The sequence below is a fragment of the Asterias amurensis genome, chromosome 20 (genome assembly GCF_032118995.1).
Source record: "Asterias amurensis chromosome 20, ASM3211899v1".
NCBI lineage: Eukaryota > Metazoa > Echinodermata > Asteroidea > Forcipulatida > Asteriidae > Asterias > Asterias amurensis.
In genome coordinates this window covers 9,663,370-9,680,626 of record NC_092667.1, presented here as the reverse complement: position 1 = coordinate 9,680,626, position 17,257 = coordinate 9,663,370, and the positions used below count along the sequence as shown (strand labels likewise).

Sequence of the window (17,257 nt, the reverse complement as noted above, 5' to 3'; positions counted from 1 at the left end):
ATTGCTTCACAGCAAATGTTACTTGCTTTTGGGCAAGATTTCATTATGTCCATGTACCATGTACCTTTGCTTTAATTTAAAAACAAAAGAAACCTAGCAACCCTTGAATTACACGCAGGCTACGGAGGTCATGGCCTCCACTGCCCCTGTTCTTGGCCTTGGTGCCCCTTCACAATTTCCCCATTGACTTGCTCCAATGGAAGTGCCCTTTGCAAAAATGACAATGGCCTTGCCCTTTTTTGTAACAAAATTCCAGGTCTGACCTAGTTAACAGGAATGTTTTTTCTTACAACATTTAAGGACAAAGACTTTTCAAAAAAAGATTCATTAGATTACAGGACAAGACACTTGTGAATGGTTTGGATAATTTTGGAACAATGGTCAAAGACAGTCCCTGAAGAATAGGGTGAGGGGACAGGGGGGGGGGGGGGTTATGATAACCGGTAAATCCCACACAGAGCAAGAGTCAAAAGAGGTTTTAAGCGTGAAACCATACAGATTTATTACAATGTTATAAACACAGAGCTATTAGGCCCTACATCTGCTTTATAAATTGTAAGGGTACCATTGTTTCCAATTGATATTTTTACAAGGTCAACTGTCAGAAATTCCTTATCCAGCCGCTCTCACTTTTCAGTTTAAAAACATTCTTTACTTAAGTAAAATATTACCTTGTATTCTAAAATACTTAAATAATAAATAATTAATATACACATCCACTTTGTCTGTCTATGAATCTACACATTATTTTCATAAATATTGATGCTTTGTTCAATCTTTTACACTCAATTCCAATAAAATTGTTCACACAAATACCAGGCAAGCTGCATTTATATGAACATTCAAATAAACAATATACAATCATTCTAGGCAGTTTCTGAACATCCAGAATTAAATAACTCAAAAAGTTTCTAAAGTTTAGAGCATTGAATTCAAGTTCTGATTGTTTTGTCATTGGGATGTGGGTTCGAATCCCGGTCATGGCACATGAGTCCTCAATAATTAAACAATAAACATGTACAATCATTCTACGCAGATTCTGAAGATCCAGAATTAAATAACTCATAACAATTTCTAAAGTTTAGAGCATTGAATTCAAGTTCGGACAGTTTTGTCATCGGGATGTGGGTTCGAATCCTGGTCATGGCACATGTGTCCTCCAGCAAGACACTTAACCATAATTGCTTCTCTTCACCCAGGGGCATAAATGGGTCTACCTGTGAGGGTAGAGGTTGAAATTGTGTTTGAAAAACCTTCAGAGTGACCTATCTGCGCTGCCTGACCTGTCTGCCCTGCCTGTATAATCCACAGGGAGCTGAGAAAGATTACAAGAATGATAATTGGTCAAACGACCAGGGCACTAGGCCTAACATATAAAGCACTTTGATATGTTATTGTAAAATGCACTATAAAATAAACACGTTATTATTATTAAATGAGGGAGAAAGTAAAGCGATGATATTTTAATTTGGTTACAATATTCCCCAAAATGCCTAGCACGACATTTCTGTGATAAAGGTGCTAAAACTGTTGCTAAGGGGTGGGGATGGTAAGGGCAGCCTATGCTTCATCGCATGATGACCCAGCGACTAGCATTAAGCTGCAACTTTGGAAAACGAAGAAAAAAGATAGAACTACAATAAATAAAATATAAGAAAACATTTTTCCTCATTCTTTGACTTCGCAGAAAAATGAAAACAGCTTAATGCTAAATGGTATGCACAATCTCTATATGTAACTCATTGACTTAAAAAATAATGTCAGTCAAAAGTTTTAAACAGATATTGAGCTATGTGTACATCATTTCTGCCATTTCGGACATCTTTTTAGGAATATAAACCAAATTTTCAAAGTACCCAGCCAGATCGTCAGCCGTTGTATCATCAAATGAGATGTCGTGAGTGAATCGAGCTTGCTGAGAGCATGAAAACTCAGAGCGTGGAGGTGAAGACATGGCGCTACTACTGGCGTTGGCAAGGGTCTGAGTCCAGCCCTGGAGCGGCGAGTCTGATTTCATGGTGCTGGATTTCACCACTGCTTTGGCATTATGCAAGGGTTTTTGTACAGCACCAGGAGTCCCAAGTTTACAGAGCCTCGTGTTGTCTCTGTATGTGGCGAAAGTGCGAGAGCCATGAAATGATTGGCTCCGGGCTTCTAATTTTGCTTTACGGTGTCGGGTTAGTCGTCGAGTGGGCTTTCCAGCAGTTGTGTTGTGCTTACTGGCTGTGGACTTACAGCTACACTGAAACTTCACGGGTGAATTGGTCTCGCTAGGTCTCTCGTGCGGTGGTAGGGTATCGGTTGTCTCTTCTTCGATGGTTGCGAGTGTCTTGAATGAGGCGACGGACTTGACTTTATTTGTAGCACCAAATATCTCCTTGTCTTTCCTGATGCAAATCTTTGTTAAAGGATTTCTGAGAGTGCTTGACTCAAAGCCAACGTAAGGTCTATGACTGCATGTAGAGGCCTGCTCTTTTGAGTTGGTTTCCTTCTCCTGCTGATCAGAGTTGGTCTTTATTGTTTCAGCACTGGCTGCATTCACCTTCTTGCTTTCAACAGTCTTCTCAACGCACAGACAGGTTGATGAGGAGCACTTTCCCTTATCCACAGCACAAGGGAGCTCACCAAATGTAGCAGTCAATGCACAGCTTGTGGAATAAGGCTCTACCCTGTGTTTAGTGCTGCGGAGGCTGCTCTTTCTAAGACCTGTTTTCCTTGCTTTGGTTTCTCTGTCAATCGGATACTCTGTGTGTGGCACCAGCAGGCTGGTAGATCCCACAGAAGACCTATAAAAAGGTGAATAAAAAATGTAAACAATTTAACTGATTGTTTGTCAATGTAGGCCATGTTTCAAGAGCGGCAAGTAGGTTCTTATTTGAAGGTAAACATTTTTCTGAAAAGGGTGGGTTTGATGTTGAATCCCTGTCATAATACTTGTGCTCTAGAGCAATACACTTAAACCAGAATTGCTTTGTATATCAAAGTCTTGTATAGCGCACATATCCACCAAACAAGGTGCTCAAGGCGCTGAGTATATACAAACTTTCAGAAAGGTTATTGCAGTGATGAATTCTGAGACCCAATTATTTAGCACCTTATAAGGGTTTACAAGGTGCTACGGCGCATTAAGCAGCCACAACCAGGAACACTGGGGCGAACCCCTTCTCTTTTTGATAAGTGCACTGGGTGCTTTTACATGCGTTACACAACACATGGGACCAATGACTTTACGTCCCATCCAAAGGACGAAGCAATGGTTTGGTGTCTTGCTCAAGGACACAGTGTCACGGCTGGGGTTTTGCACCCACACTCTGCTGATCAGAAACACCAAAGTTTGAATTCGGTGCTCTTAACCTTTGTTGGGAAGGTAGTGCATTCTGCTCTATCAGCCTGGTTCCTCGTGAATGATACCCATGCCTTTAACCTTCCATGTACATAGTGTGAAAAGGGTAACCCTGTTTCAGCCCCAGGAGTAGGTGTGTCCCTGGTTACAGATGATCTGGGTCGACAGCCTCACCTTGAAGTGGCCGTTCTGCCTTGTGAGTTGGGCGATAATACGAAGAAAAACAAATAAATAAATAAATAATGTAGCTGACCAAAATAAAACAAAACAGACTACAACACCAGTAATAAATAGCTGGGTAAGGAAGACTCACCAAGCTGGGTCTACTCGTAGCTTCTTGAACATCACCTGAAGACGATCTTCCTCCGCTTCTTCAGCCATCTTGTCTCAGGGTAGTGGGTGAAGAGTGGTGGACTTCTATACTAGTATTTGTTATTATCCTTTGATCCAGATGATGATAGCCTAAAATTAACGTCAACAAAAGCTGTTAAAATTCTGTTGTATTTTTATAAAAAAGGAGAAGTACTGCTTCCGACCCTCACTTTAACTAAATTTTACTCCCTGTTACCAAAGACATATTCTTGTACGTGTGGGCCTTAGAGGATACAGGGTACTTTTTTCAAAATGTCCACAGATTTCATTAACTTTACAGGGTTTGAAGATAATGATAGTGGAAAGCTTCCCTTCAAGTAATACTAACTGAGGTTCTGTAGTTTTTGGAAAAATGAGTAAAACAAATCACAAAATAATGTTCGTCTCACATGAGTAAAAATTATTTTAGCATGTAAAATCCCATTAACCAGTTATGGTATTAAACCATAATCATAGCATAACTGGTTAATACGTTTTTACATGCTAAAACTGAGGCGAAAATTATTTGTTTTACTCATTTCTAAAAAACTACAGCACCTTAGTGAGTAAAATTTCAAGGGAAGCTTTCCACTATCATAATCTTCAAACTGTGTAAGTTTAATGTAAATCTGTGGGCATTGTGTTTTGTGTAAGGAACAAGAACATAGACCCTTTAAGCGGAGCAACATTCCACACCATAGTGTTAGCCAGAGCCAGGAGTGTATGAGGTGTCTTTTGAACGCTCCGTTTTATGTCATTTACATGTAAATGTAATTGTACTTTTATTGAAGAATTTGGACACCTAGTTTTTAAGTTTCTATCCAGCAAATGTTGAAACCCTTTACCAAACCGGGGCTTAAACCTTGTTTATCACAAAACATCACAGCTTTCAATATAAAAAGCATCATAAAAAACATGTGGTATAGTACTAAAAAGAATACATTTTTGTGCTCCCAAATTTGAATCTGAGAAGCGTTTCTGCAGTAGCGTTCCCCAGATTGTGTATTCCTAAAAAAAAGTATAAGGGATTTGGGCAGGCCTAGAATTTCCTTAGACTCTGCGAGAATCAAAATGGATTCACGCAGAAATTTGGCGAGAATCCATGAGTTTGAGGAATGGGTAGGATGGGTGATGTTGGCAAGTAAAGCAGTTTGTGAATGCACATAACAATCTTGTACAAGCTTGTAAATGAACCTGGAAGTAGTTGGGTGTCAAGACACTTCGTACCATTGCCACTTCGTACCCCGGACATTAGGGTTACGGTTAGGGTTAGGTCTGTCGCCGAGTGTGGCCCTGTATTCTATAGTTACTCCCTTTGGCCTACCACGCAGTGTGAAAATCAAACTTTTTCAACTGGGTGCCGAGTTTGTATTTGTACATGTGCCGAGTCTGTGGGTGCCGAGGTTGCAGGTGACGAGTCTGCAAGGTGCCGAAGTGACTGGTACCCCTTCGTACCCCGCCAACGGTAAGAAGTGTCCCGAACGAAGGTACAAAGTGTCTTGAAGGTACGAAGTGGCACAGGTACAAAGTGTCCAACATCCACTAGTTGTAGGCCGATATAATAACTATATACTGTATCCCAGTACGACAATGGGTACAAAGTGACTTGGGTATGAAGTGATCTACGATGTCCACATGTCATGAAAGTAAATAATATTAATAATAATAAGGCCGGCCACTTCTGCCAGAATCAGACAATTGGGGTACAAAGTGACTCGGGTACGAAATGACTTGGGTACGAAGTGACTTGGGTACAACAATTTGGGTACGAAGTGACTTGGGTACGAACATGACGAAGTGACTTGGGTATGAAGGGTACGAACCCGAAGTGACCGACATCGGGTTCACACTGGGCACTGTGCGATGTGACTGGTTATTTATGTCCTGACCTAACTTGAGTCTTGAGTAATTAAATCCCTAAACAGCTCACGTAGGAAGCTAAGCTGGGATGGTGCGTTGGTGGCATCATTGGTCGACGGTGCAGGGTGCGAAGAGAACAAATAAATAAAAAGGAAACGAGAAGGTTGTGCACTATTTACATTGTGCAAGACTGGGTTTACAGCATCCTAGAGCTAGCCAGAGGTCGTAGGACTCTAATTGCTGACAGGGCAACCTGTTGGAATGCTGAGATGGATGGCACATAGACTGCTGTAGAGGGTAGATGATTCCAGATCCGAACTGTTCTTGGGTAGAATGAAAATTTGTATTGGTCATTAGAGGCATCTGGTATAGTATATTTGAGAGTGTGATCCTGTCTGCGATGTATGTAGCTGGCTTGATAGATGGTGGCATTTGGATGTTGACGAGACCATGGTGTATTTTAAAGAACATGGTGGACTGTGCAAGGAGGCGTCTTACATAAAGGGTTTCCCATACCAGGCTGTTAATGAGCACTGTGACCGAGGTTGTTCTTCGATAATCGTTATAGATGAAGCGTGCTGCTGACCTTTGTGTTTGCTCAAGCCGTATTTGACCATCTATTGTGTGTGGACTCCAGACTTCTGAGGCGTATTCCATTTGCAGACAAACTAAGGTTTTGTAGGCTGTTGTTTTGACAGTTTGAGTGCAGTGAGTGAGGGTTCTGCGAAGAAGACCAAGAGTGCTGCTGACTTTACTGATTTTTTTCTGGTGGTGGATGTTCCAGCAGAGATCACGTGTCACTGTGACTCCCAAGTAATCGTGCTGGTCTACTGATGCGAGTAAGGTTCCAAGGAAGAGGCTGGGCTTGCGCTTTTTGGTGATAGTTAGTGAAGCACATTTGTTGATATTGAAGTGCATCAACCATTTTGCAGACCACTCAGTGAGAATTGCTATGTCGCACTGGAGCTTGCAGTGATCTTCCTGGCAATGTATTTCACGATAGATGACATTGTTGCCAGCAAAAAGCCTCAAACTGGATTGCACTTGGTCCTGGATATCGTTGATGTGTATGAGAAACAGGGCTGGCCCCAGAACCGAACCTTGGCGTACCCTAGCCCGATTTGGCGTACCCTAGCCCCATAAATCGGTCAAATCCACTCCGTATCCTTGGCCCCAGCACGCACCACTGATATAAAAATCTTTCGCTTCCTTGAAAAAACAATCTGCATCATGAAACTTACAGATCTAATGCTTCAGAAGTTGCAGATAGCCCTACCCCTACACTTGGAATTGGACAAACGTGTAAAACTCTCTGCACACGTTCGTCCTAGAAAGAAAAAAATACCCAATCCGTGCTTTGTGTACAAACATTTGGACCTGCGTCTGGGAACTACGAAGAATAGTTCCCAGACGCGTGTCCATAAATGTTTGTACACAAAGCGCGGATTGGGTATATTTTCTTTCCAGGACAAATGTGTGCAGATGATTCTATCTACATAATTGTCCTGGGAAAAAAATATGCACACGGTCAGGGGACAATCGGCATTAGTAGTGTAGCTGTAAAAAAAGAGAGGAAGTGGAAAATTCACACTCAAGTCAAAATTCATTTGAATTTTACTCAAAACCTGTGATACCTTACCTATTTGAACAATTCTAAGTGTAGGGCTCTCTGCAACTTCTGAAGCATTAGATCGGTAAGTTTTATGATGCAGATGGTTTTTTCAAGGAAGCAAAAGATTTTTATATCAGTGACAGTGGTGCTGGGGCAAAGGATACGGAGTGGATTGGACCGATTTACATGTATGTGGCCAGGTGGCTAGGCGTACACCCCTGAATTCCCTGATGTTACCTTACCCCAAGACGAAGAGGTGCCATTTATTGACACAATCTGTTCTCGATCTCTCAGGAACGAACTTATCCAGTTTGCCGTGTCCCCTCTGATACCATATAATTGGAGCTTCAGCTTGGCTGACAGGCGATGGTGAGGCACTTGCTAAAAAGCCTTGCTAAAGTCTAGGAATATTATCACATCAGTTTGGCCACGGTTATTATTGAGAGTGTGAGCCCCAAAAATAACTCTTATGTACCAATAAATGTCAATTAAATGCACACATAAAACCCACAAAGTATCAGCACCTGTACATCACATCTTTAAACGAAATATTGAGTAGCTAAAATGATTCTAAAGTTTCCTAATTGCATAATAATCACTTACTATTTCATGAAGAAAACAACCCCATCACGTTGGCGTGACGCCATTTTTGTTGTAGTAACATCAGTACGCAGGCGCAAACTGACGTAATTTTGTTGACTCATGATGTGTGTGGGTTCCTTACAACCACGCTTGACAACACGCACAATATTGAAGTTATTGATAGGGTTCGCAGACTAATCAATTATAATTAGATACAGGTTTGCTTGCGGTGATTATCATTATTATTTTAAAATTACATCACTCAATTATAATTTATGTGGCTGGTTGTTTAGAGGTATTGTATTATGTCCCCCCATTGAATTAATATTTTATGATACAGCCAAATAATGACAAAATAAGTGGAATGTAATTTATGTGGCTGGATGTTTAGAGGTGTTTTGTATTATGTCCCCCCATTGAACTAATATTTTATGATACAGCCAAATAATGACAAAATAAGTGGAAATTATGCCACTATAAGCACGCAATGATGATGCACGCTAACCGCGGACACTATATGCACTATAGCAAGCTTCCGTAAACAATGTGACGTCATAGACGCTTGACCAATTAGAACGCAATATGCTAATGAGCGGACGCTTATTGCCAGCGGACAGTTTTTGCCATGGCACCTGTATATATTTTTAAGACTCACAAACCAAAGTGAATTTCACATAAAATTATTATGTATATTGTGTGACAACAAAACGGACTATTGACTATAAATTGTCATAATTAAGGATGCAGTAGGCTTATGAGCCCCGCCGGCGAATTTATAATATTTATATTCAGTGCCAATTCCTCCGTCTACGTCTCCTTTGGGGCGGAACACGGGCCGTATTGCACAAGTAACTTGAATCAAATAGCTATTGTAAAACCCATATCTTTTATTCATTTGTTTATTTATTTTTCGTCTCCATACATTTCTGTACTAAAACAAATTGTGGACTCGTCATGGATCGGCAAACAGTGCTTGGTGGGTTTCACAAAGAGTTAAGACTATAGTCTCATAATGGGGAATGATTGGGTAAACGTGGGGAACCAGACTTTTTAATATTCAGTCTACCTAGCCTGCAGTACACTAATCCCCATTGTTATTTATCTACAGGGATATGTGGCGTTTTTTCATGCGTGACCTCGGTTTGAATGCTAATTAGTCAAAAGGGCTTATGGAATTCGGTCATTTTCAGCCTTTAATGAAAAGTCTCAACCAAAATAATGTACCAGTAAATTGAAACGAAGAGGCTGTCATTATGTATAAAAACAATCGGTGCAACTCAAATTTTAAAAAGAGAAATTTGTACGTGAAAAATGGCTTCAAAAACGGAGAAAACAAGTCACAAAAACACGGCAAATTTTCCCGTTATGAACGTCGGCAACAGTCCCCAATTAGTATGTATGGATAGATTATTTCATATTCTACCTGGAAATGTTTAAACCGAGACCGGATCGTTCCTAGTCCAGTCAGGATACAGCGATTTCACCGTTAATCCAAATCTCACATTACGAAAAAGTCAACTATTTAGACAGATTGGTTTTCTTGCACGGGTGATTGGCTAACGATGACATCATCGACTGATAGGGCAGCATGCTGTTTTTCGTTGGTATGGTACCTTGACCACCAAGCCTAAGTTAGTCAATAACAAAAGCGCCCGTCTATACCATGGGCTGAATAAACTGCTGGGCCCAATTTCATGGCTCTGCTTACCGCCGAATTCTGCGCTTACGATCACGATTCCCCGCGTACGTGCAAGTGCCGAATTTCTGCGCTAGCCTTGTAAGCGTAGAATGGCTAGTAAAGTGGAGTACGCACGCGCAGAAGCCCAAATTCGCCGCTAACCCGTGAAATACGCTTGCCGTAAGCACAGAATTCCCTGCTTCCGTAAGCGCCGATTCCGTGCTTACGGTAAGCAGAGCCATGAAATTGGGCCCAGATTCCTCAGCGTCTGATTCGTTCGCGTCAAAATATAATAAAATATGCCCTCTCTTGATCAGACTGGGCCAACGTCAAAAACCCTATTCATGACGTCGACGATATAATAGACAGTAACTGCCTCCAAGACTAATTACTTTACGGTTTATTTGAGAACATCTTCCTCGCCATCGAGGGATTGCTTATTATTATCACACTTTATTGTAATTTTTAGCGTGTCTATTTGGTGTGTTTTAGTCTGCTTACAAAGACGAAATTATTGTTTAGCGTTTAATAACGGATATAAAATGCATGCATGAATTTGTGCATGTATATATCGAGGTTCAACTGTTACGCTATTGTATTTCGCGATGTTTATGTTGTATTTATTTATTTGTATTCCAACACCTGTATTAACCCCTGCACCCCCTGGTAAATCTATTATACCCATAGAGCTATATAAATGAACTTCGATACAGCTCTATGGTTATACACCAGTAACAGGACTCGCATAACCATCGTACAAAACGAAAACTCCTTCCTAGGGAGCCGTCAGGGCTGGTACGGTGTCCTCTGTCTCCACATGACATAATTTCCTATGGGGAGGACTTATCAAAAGTCTAGGAGTGATGTTGCCAACACTTATGGAACAGTTTACAGCGAAGACGTGGCTGATTGGGTGGATGATTGCTATAGCGATTGGTGGTTGCTGATGTGACAAGTATGCCCCCACCCCCACCCGGTACGCGCGCTCGCCGTGCAACACAAGGACGGCTATACAAATAGCTAACAGTTCATTGTGACAACAAACTGCAACAAAAGAGTTCCATTGTGGCGGGGATTCTATCCCCCTCCCCTACCCCTTCCCTATCCCCAACTGTGCAATCCCCACCCTAGTCTTGGTGCAAGACGTTTCTCGTTTCCCTTTCACGCACACCGCGGCCAATTCACCGACAGACCCCGCACCGACTCACCTACCTCCACTCACCGCCCGCCGGGGCGGTGAGTGGACTTAGTCAGGTGAGTCGGTGCGGTTGGTGAATTGGCCGCGGTGTGCGTGAAAGGGAAAAGAGAAACGTCTTGCACCAAGACTATCCCCACCCAATAATGGCGACCATTTCCGATAGTGCACTTTTTCGACTCTTCCCCTCCTTGTTATTTTGCTGCTTGGGAACCCCCGGGGACAGATTTTCCTATGACACGGGCAGGCAATGGACGGAATTTTTTTTTGTTAATAACCATTCCACATGTTTTGCGGATTTCTGCATAGAATAATGACATTTTTTACAAAATGAGGGTACTAGAATGAGTTGTAATATGTAAATCTTTTCAGACAATATAGGATCATATTTGTGTTTTGCCTTGTCGACGTAATTCTGGTTTATAAACCAATTATCAAGACAGATGAAAACTAAGTTGGCATGAACTACTTAGCAGAATGTCACTGAGAAAATAAAAACGTTAAAGGCAGTGGACACTATTACTCAAAATAATAATTAGCATAAAACCTTACTTTGTAACGAGTAACGGGGAGAGGTTGGTGGTACAAAACCTTGTGAGAAACAGCTCCATCTGAAGTGGAGTAGTTATCGAGAAAGAAGTAATTTTCCACGAATTTGATTTCGAGACCTCAGGTTTAGAATTTGAGGTCTCGAAATCAAGCATCTGCAAACACACAACTTCGTGTGAAAAGGGTGATTTTTTCTTTCATAGTTATCTCGCAACTTTGATGACCGATTGAGCTCAAATTTTCATAGGTTTGTTATTTTATGCATGCGTTGAGATACACCAAGTGAGAAGACTGGTCTTTGACAATTACCAATGGTGTCCACTGGCTTTAAACAACGTCGTGGTATTCCATTATATTAAGAACACTGAACCCAGCCAAATATAGCAAGGGAACGCATAGATGATAGTTTGACACCACAGAAATATGAATCTCAAACACTCTGCCTTTAAGTTTTTTTTTAGACATTCAAATTAATGTTGTCGATCGGCATTGAATTAAAATAATAGGTGGGAATTTCAGAAGAAATAGTTTGAAAGAGTGCGTTTTACTACCATTGATATACTGGACACTATTGGTAATGGCCAATAACCATCTTGTGTGCGTATCTCAACTACGCATAAAATAACAAACCTGTGAAAGTTTGAATGAAAGAAAAAAACACCCTTGTCACACGAAGTTGTGTGTTTTCAGATGCTTCATTTCGGAGCCTCAAAACAGTTTTCAAAGTGGTCCGGTCCGACGTATTCCAGCACTGTGCAGCAAACACTTTGAGCCGTCGTGCTTCGAGAATCCAGAATACATCACACATTTTGACATGAAGAGAAAAGTTCTTTTTTAAAACATGACGCCATCCCAACAATTTTTCCAGCTTGTGGGAAGTCGAAGAAGGTACCTGAAAGACGTAACGAACCCAAAGGAGCATTTGCCTAACGTGAACAAAATCTGGTATTATTTCAACTTTGGGGGCAATTTTTAGCTTGCGCCTAGCGTCAATATCTTGTGTTAGCACTGCATGCGATTCACCGTGCTGGGGAATCCGAGTGGACCGTCCACACAGCAGCCATACAGTGCGTACAGTCTGCTCCGTGACCGTAGTTCTGTACAGCATCATACCGATCAGTCCAGACGTAGTGTACGGACGGGACCAGACTACACATTTTTTCTTCAAATATCGTGCCTCGAATGACGTCACGAACAGCGCGCCCTCTCTGGTCGGGCCTACTTTTAAACTAATTTTGTAGAACCGTAGTTAACTGTTTATTCACATTCGACTCCTCAAAACACATTATTTTAGTGACACAAGCTTTATTTTGACAAAATACCACTTCCAGGTGACCTTTTTGTGGCTGCCTTTACAGGTCCATTCGCACAACCGCTGGAGGCCTTACTTGGTACCCGCGTCATGGTCATGGCGAGTGGAGCACTGATTGGAACATCACTCATCGTTGGTTCACAGACCACAAGTGTCGCCCAGCTGACTATAGTGTTGGCGCTCGGTGTTGGTAAGCCAATGTAACAAGTCAAATTAAAGTTGGACAGCATTATTTGACCTTTCAATGGAACGTTACAATAACATTGGCTGCTGTGTTTTATACGGAGCTCCAAGAGTGCCATCTCACATCTGTTCCTTGCTCTAAGCACATCGAGTTACCGAAATAATTAAATATCTCATCGAGACGACTTATTTCGTTGAATAAGTAAACTTACCGACATAATTTTATCAGTCGACTTTTTCAAAGTCGACTTTTTCAAAGTCGACTTTTTCAAAGCAATCAGTTGACTTATAGCCACTAATTAATTTATATATCTCATCAAGTCGACTTCGATAAAATGGTTAGTCAACTTACTAACATAATTGATCTCACCTAGTCGACTAAGATAAGGCAACAAGTCGACCTACTGACATATTTATTATCTAACCAAGTCGATTGACAATTTTATCTAAATCGACTTGGTGAGATGAATTATGTCAGTAAGTCGAGTTACCATTTTATCTAACACTTGATCCAGCAAATTGAACCAGATCCAGCAAGGTGAATCAGTCCGTATTTCTACCTCCATGCTCGGATGAAGTAGCTGATGACGTCACACTTCGGGGCTCTTTAAAAAACGTCAGAGACCAACCTTGATCCTCTGTCAACCTCCTTCCAAAAGCATATTATTTTTGTTGACTTCATTTCAAATGGAGATTCCGTAGTCAAATCCTTCGTTCATGTTCTAATATAAATAATTTTACATAATTATTGCGTGCACGCTGTGCAGACATTCATCTGAAGAAAAAAACAACTCGGACCGATCGCACAATGATATGGAAAGCTAATCACTTCACTACATGTTTATCAAACGAAATAATTTTCTCTAATAAAATCGCTGGGTCTGTAAAACCAGTTTATTAAAAAGACAGGGGATCAGTCTAACCACGGAGTAGATTTCAACCTCCAGAGCTAGTCAAGTTGGTTAAATCATGGCGTAAGAGGGCGCGCTATAACGATTTACAACCGAGCACAGTAGCACAGTAGCACTGTCCACTATCGAGCTCTACCTTTGGCCAAGACTAGCATGTGGCTGCAGTTGAATTTTATGCATGCACTTTCCCTCACCCAGTTACAGCACGCATGCGGGGGGGGGGGGTCGGGGGGGGGGGCACAAGCGTGAAATAACTGAGTGGGAGTTCCTAATTCCATGTTGGGCCACTAGCCTTTTTCATGAAGACCCAGCCCCTTTAACCTAATGGACAAAAACTGCAGGGGGTTTCACGACCAAAACAAGGTCCTCGCTGCAGGATGTTATTTTGATGCTTAACAGGCAACCAGCGTAGGCCTATGTAGTCTTGGTGCGAGACGTTTGTGGTAGGGCCTTAACTCCACGCCACACACCCACGTTGCGACTATTCCACCGATTGTGGTGGTGATCTGGAAGATTTACAACAGCGCCCGCTAACGTTCAATAGTAATGTGCGCGGCAATGGACAAGTGGAGGGAGATCGCATTATTTGAGTTACAGACCTTTCTTTGCAGTGACAGCCCGACTTTTTGCCAACCCAGGTTGGAAAACTATGGAAAGCCATAAATGCAAATCAAAAACAGATCGCTATTCTTTGAAACAGTTTTACCAACAAATTCAAACATTGTGTTTGTTGAAACAAAACAACTAATTGTGGAAAGTATTTTCATTTTAATTGAACGTTTGCAGAACTTGTAAATTTGGTTAACATCTGTACACGATTGAGTGTTTAACAAACATGCACTGAGGCCTATCAGACAATCTCAAAAAAGAAGAAAAACACCCCAAATCCCCGACATTCTCACGGTAATTTCCAAATTTAACAATCGAAGTTTTTTCAGTGTCCAATTCACTCGTTTTCTGTTTCTTTTCTGTTAAAGGTTGGATATTTGACAACACTGGTAGTTATCAGGCATCTTTTATTTTCATGGGATGTACATGGTTGTTGATGTTGGTGGCGCTATTTGTTGAGTGGTTGCTCATACGATCCGCAGAGACCGTTGCTGATTGATAGACTTCCCCCGTAGTCCTAGCCAAAAGGTTGTTCGCAGGAGCCTAGTGCCATGTTCCCTGAATTGTGCCCCCTATTTGAACTAGGAGGCACCATTCACCGAACAGGGAACACGACAAGCCATGTTTTATTAGATATGGCGGGCACGATGCTTAAAGGCAGTGGACACTATTGGTATTACTCAAAATAATTTGTTAGCATCAAAACTTACTTGGTAACAAGTAATGGGGAGAGGTCGATAGCATAAAACATTGTGAGAAACGGGCTCTCTCTAAAGTAACGTAGTTTTCGAGAAATAAGTAATTTTCCACGAATTTGATTTCGTGACCTCAGATTTAGAACTTAAGGTCTCGAAATCAATCATCAGAAAGCACACAGCCTCGTCTGACAAGGGTGTTTTTTTTCTTTCATTATCATCTCGCAACTTCGATGACGGATTGAGCTGAAATATTCACAGATTTGTGATGTTATGCATAATAATATGTTGAGATACAGCAAGTGCAAAGACTGGTCTTTGACAATTACCAATAGTGTCCACTTACTTTAAGACACTATTAGGTTTGATGGGTAAATCTGTATGTATACCCAAACCGAACAGTGCACTTCTATAGTCCTGTGCCTTGAACACCTAGCAGGGTGGATACGTGCGCATTACAAGTCTTACTGTTATTATTATTATTTATTATTATTATAGTGCCCACCATATCTCAAAAAGGCTTATAATATCGAAGTCTTATATAGCGCACGTATCTACCAAACAAGGTACTCAAGGCGCTGAGTATATACAAACTTTCAGAAATATAGGTAATTGCAGTGATGAATTCTGAGACCCAATTATTTAGCACCTTTTAAGGGTTTACAAGGTGCCACGGCGCATTAAGCAGCCACAACCAGGAACACCGGGGCGAACCCCTTCTCTTTTCGATAAGTGTACTGGGTTCTTTTACATGTGTTACACAACACATGGGACCAACGGCTTTACGTCCCATCCGAAGGACGAAGCAATGGTTAAGTGTCTTGCTCAAGGACACAGTGTCACGGCTGGGGATTCGAACCCACACTCTGCTGATCAGAAACACCAGAGTTTGAATTCGGTGCTCTTAACCGCTCGGCCACGACACTTCCACGCTTATAGGCTTTGCAACGTCAAAAGAGTTAAAATGCCAATTCATTAAAGTCACCAAACCACAACGCAGTTTGCATAATATTTTTCAAGCAACACGTAAACAATAACAAAATTCGTATAAGGACATTAATACCACCTGCACATAGATTGAATGGCTGCACCATATGCACCGCAACTCGAGACATCATTCAAAGTCACATCGGCTCTTTCAACAATGGGAAGGGACATTTCCATTTGACTACATTATATATTGCAATACTTAAAGGCACTGGACACTATTGGTAATTACTCAAAATAAATGTAGATGGAAAATAAAACAATTGAGAGCAGCTGTTGATAGTATAAAACATTGTGAGAAGCGGCTCCCAGTTTTCGAGAAAAATATTTGAATTTGATTTCGAGACCTCAGAATTAGATTTTGAGGTCCCGAAATCAAGCATATGAAAGCACACAACTTCGTGTGAGAAAGGTGTTTTTTTCTTTCATTATTATCTCGCAACTTCGACGACCAATTGAGTTCCAACTTTCACAGGTTTTTGATTTTGTGCATGTTGAGAAACACCGAGTGAGAAGACTGGTCTTTGACAATTGAGTGTTGAGTGTCTTGGACAGAGAATATCAAGGAATGTTTTATGCAAGCGTAAAAATAAATTGTTGAATAATAATCCATATAATCAGTGTACTATCCTTTCTTCTACCCCTGCTGTAGTGCTGATGACAAGTAAATTTTTAAGGTCATTGATAATGTGGAGTAGTTACCAAAGCTTTACACTCCGTTAAGTCGAATATTTTATACATTTCAATCTGGAGAAGTATAAAAGATTTACACTCCGTTAAGGCGAATATTATATAGATTTCAATCTGGAGATGTATCAAAGATTTTGAAGTGTTTCAGTTTGATGTCACTTAATGTTATGTCCAATAAATAACCCAATGTATATAAATTATAAACAAATGTTTTGTAGTATTTGGGCTCCCATCCCTGTCCTTACAGAGACGTTTCTATAAAAGAAAATACACAATTAATAGTACACAACATATACATGTATAGCAACTCGATTGAATAATGACTTGCGAAAAAAACACAAATCATCATGCAGATGGACTATCATTCAGGAAACTGATAAGCAAACATATAATTGTAAACATGTACATTTCCTTTGGGGAGATACAGTTACATGACATTACAAAAATGCTTCTATGGAATCGACGCATCAAAGCATTCCATTCAAGCTGATATTTCCAAAAATCCAATAGTGTTTTTCCTAAAATTAACCTGATTTTATGTTATGTTATGATAGAAGTATACCGGAGAAGGTATCCTTGTAGTACTTGGAAGTGTCGTGGCCGAGCGGTTAAGAGCACCGAATTCAAACTCTGGTGTTTCTGATCAGCAGAGTGTGGGTTCGAATCCCCAGCCGTGACACTGTGTCCTTGAGTCTGTTGG

General features: G+C 41.0%; 1 protein-coding gene across 2 annotated transcripts; it reads right to left on the bottom strand.

Annotated features, from left to right (window-relative positions):
* Nucleotides 1-476: 476 nt before the first annotated feature.
* LOC139952630 (uncharacterized) lies at nucleotides 477-7,835 on the bottom strand. Of its 2 annotated transcripts, none has more exons than XM_071951833.1 (3): nucleotides 7,770-7,835; nucleotides 3,657-3,805; nucleotides 477-2,786 (listed from the first exon to the last, which is right to left on the bottom strand). In XM_071951833.1, exons 2-3 carry the CDS (start codon nucleotides 3,722-3,724, stop codon nucleotides 1,790-1,792), a joined length of 1,065 nt encoding a protein of 354 aa, XP_071807934.1. In that variant the 5' UTR covers nucleotides 3,725-3,805; nucleotides 7,770-7,835; the 3' UTR covers nucleotides 477-1,789. The 2 variants fall into 2 exon arrangements, with proteins under 2 accessions (XP_071807934.1, XP_071807935.1); XM_071951834.1 differs by lacking the exon at nucleotides 7,770-7,835 and adding an exon at nucleotides 7,409-7,701.
* Nucleotides 7,836-17,257: the final 9,422 nt, after the last annotated feature.

Excerpts from the sequence above, each read along its gene's own strand:
- LOC139952630 (XM_071951833.1), bottom strand. The coding sequence starts at position 3,724 with ATGGCTGAAGAAGCGGAGGAAGATCGTCTTCAGGTGATGTTCAAGAAG. Across the intron at positions 2,787-3,656 it reads CTACGAGTAGACCCAGCTTG|GTCTTCTGTGGGATCTACCA; the intron begins GTGAGTCTTCCT and ends ACCTTTTTATAG.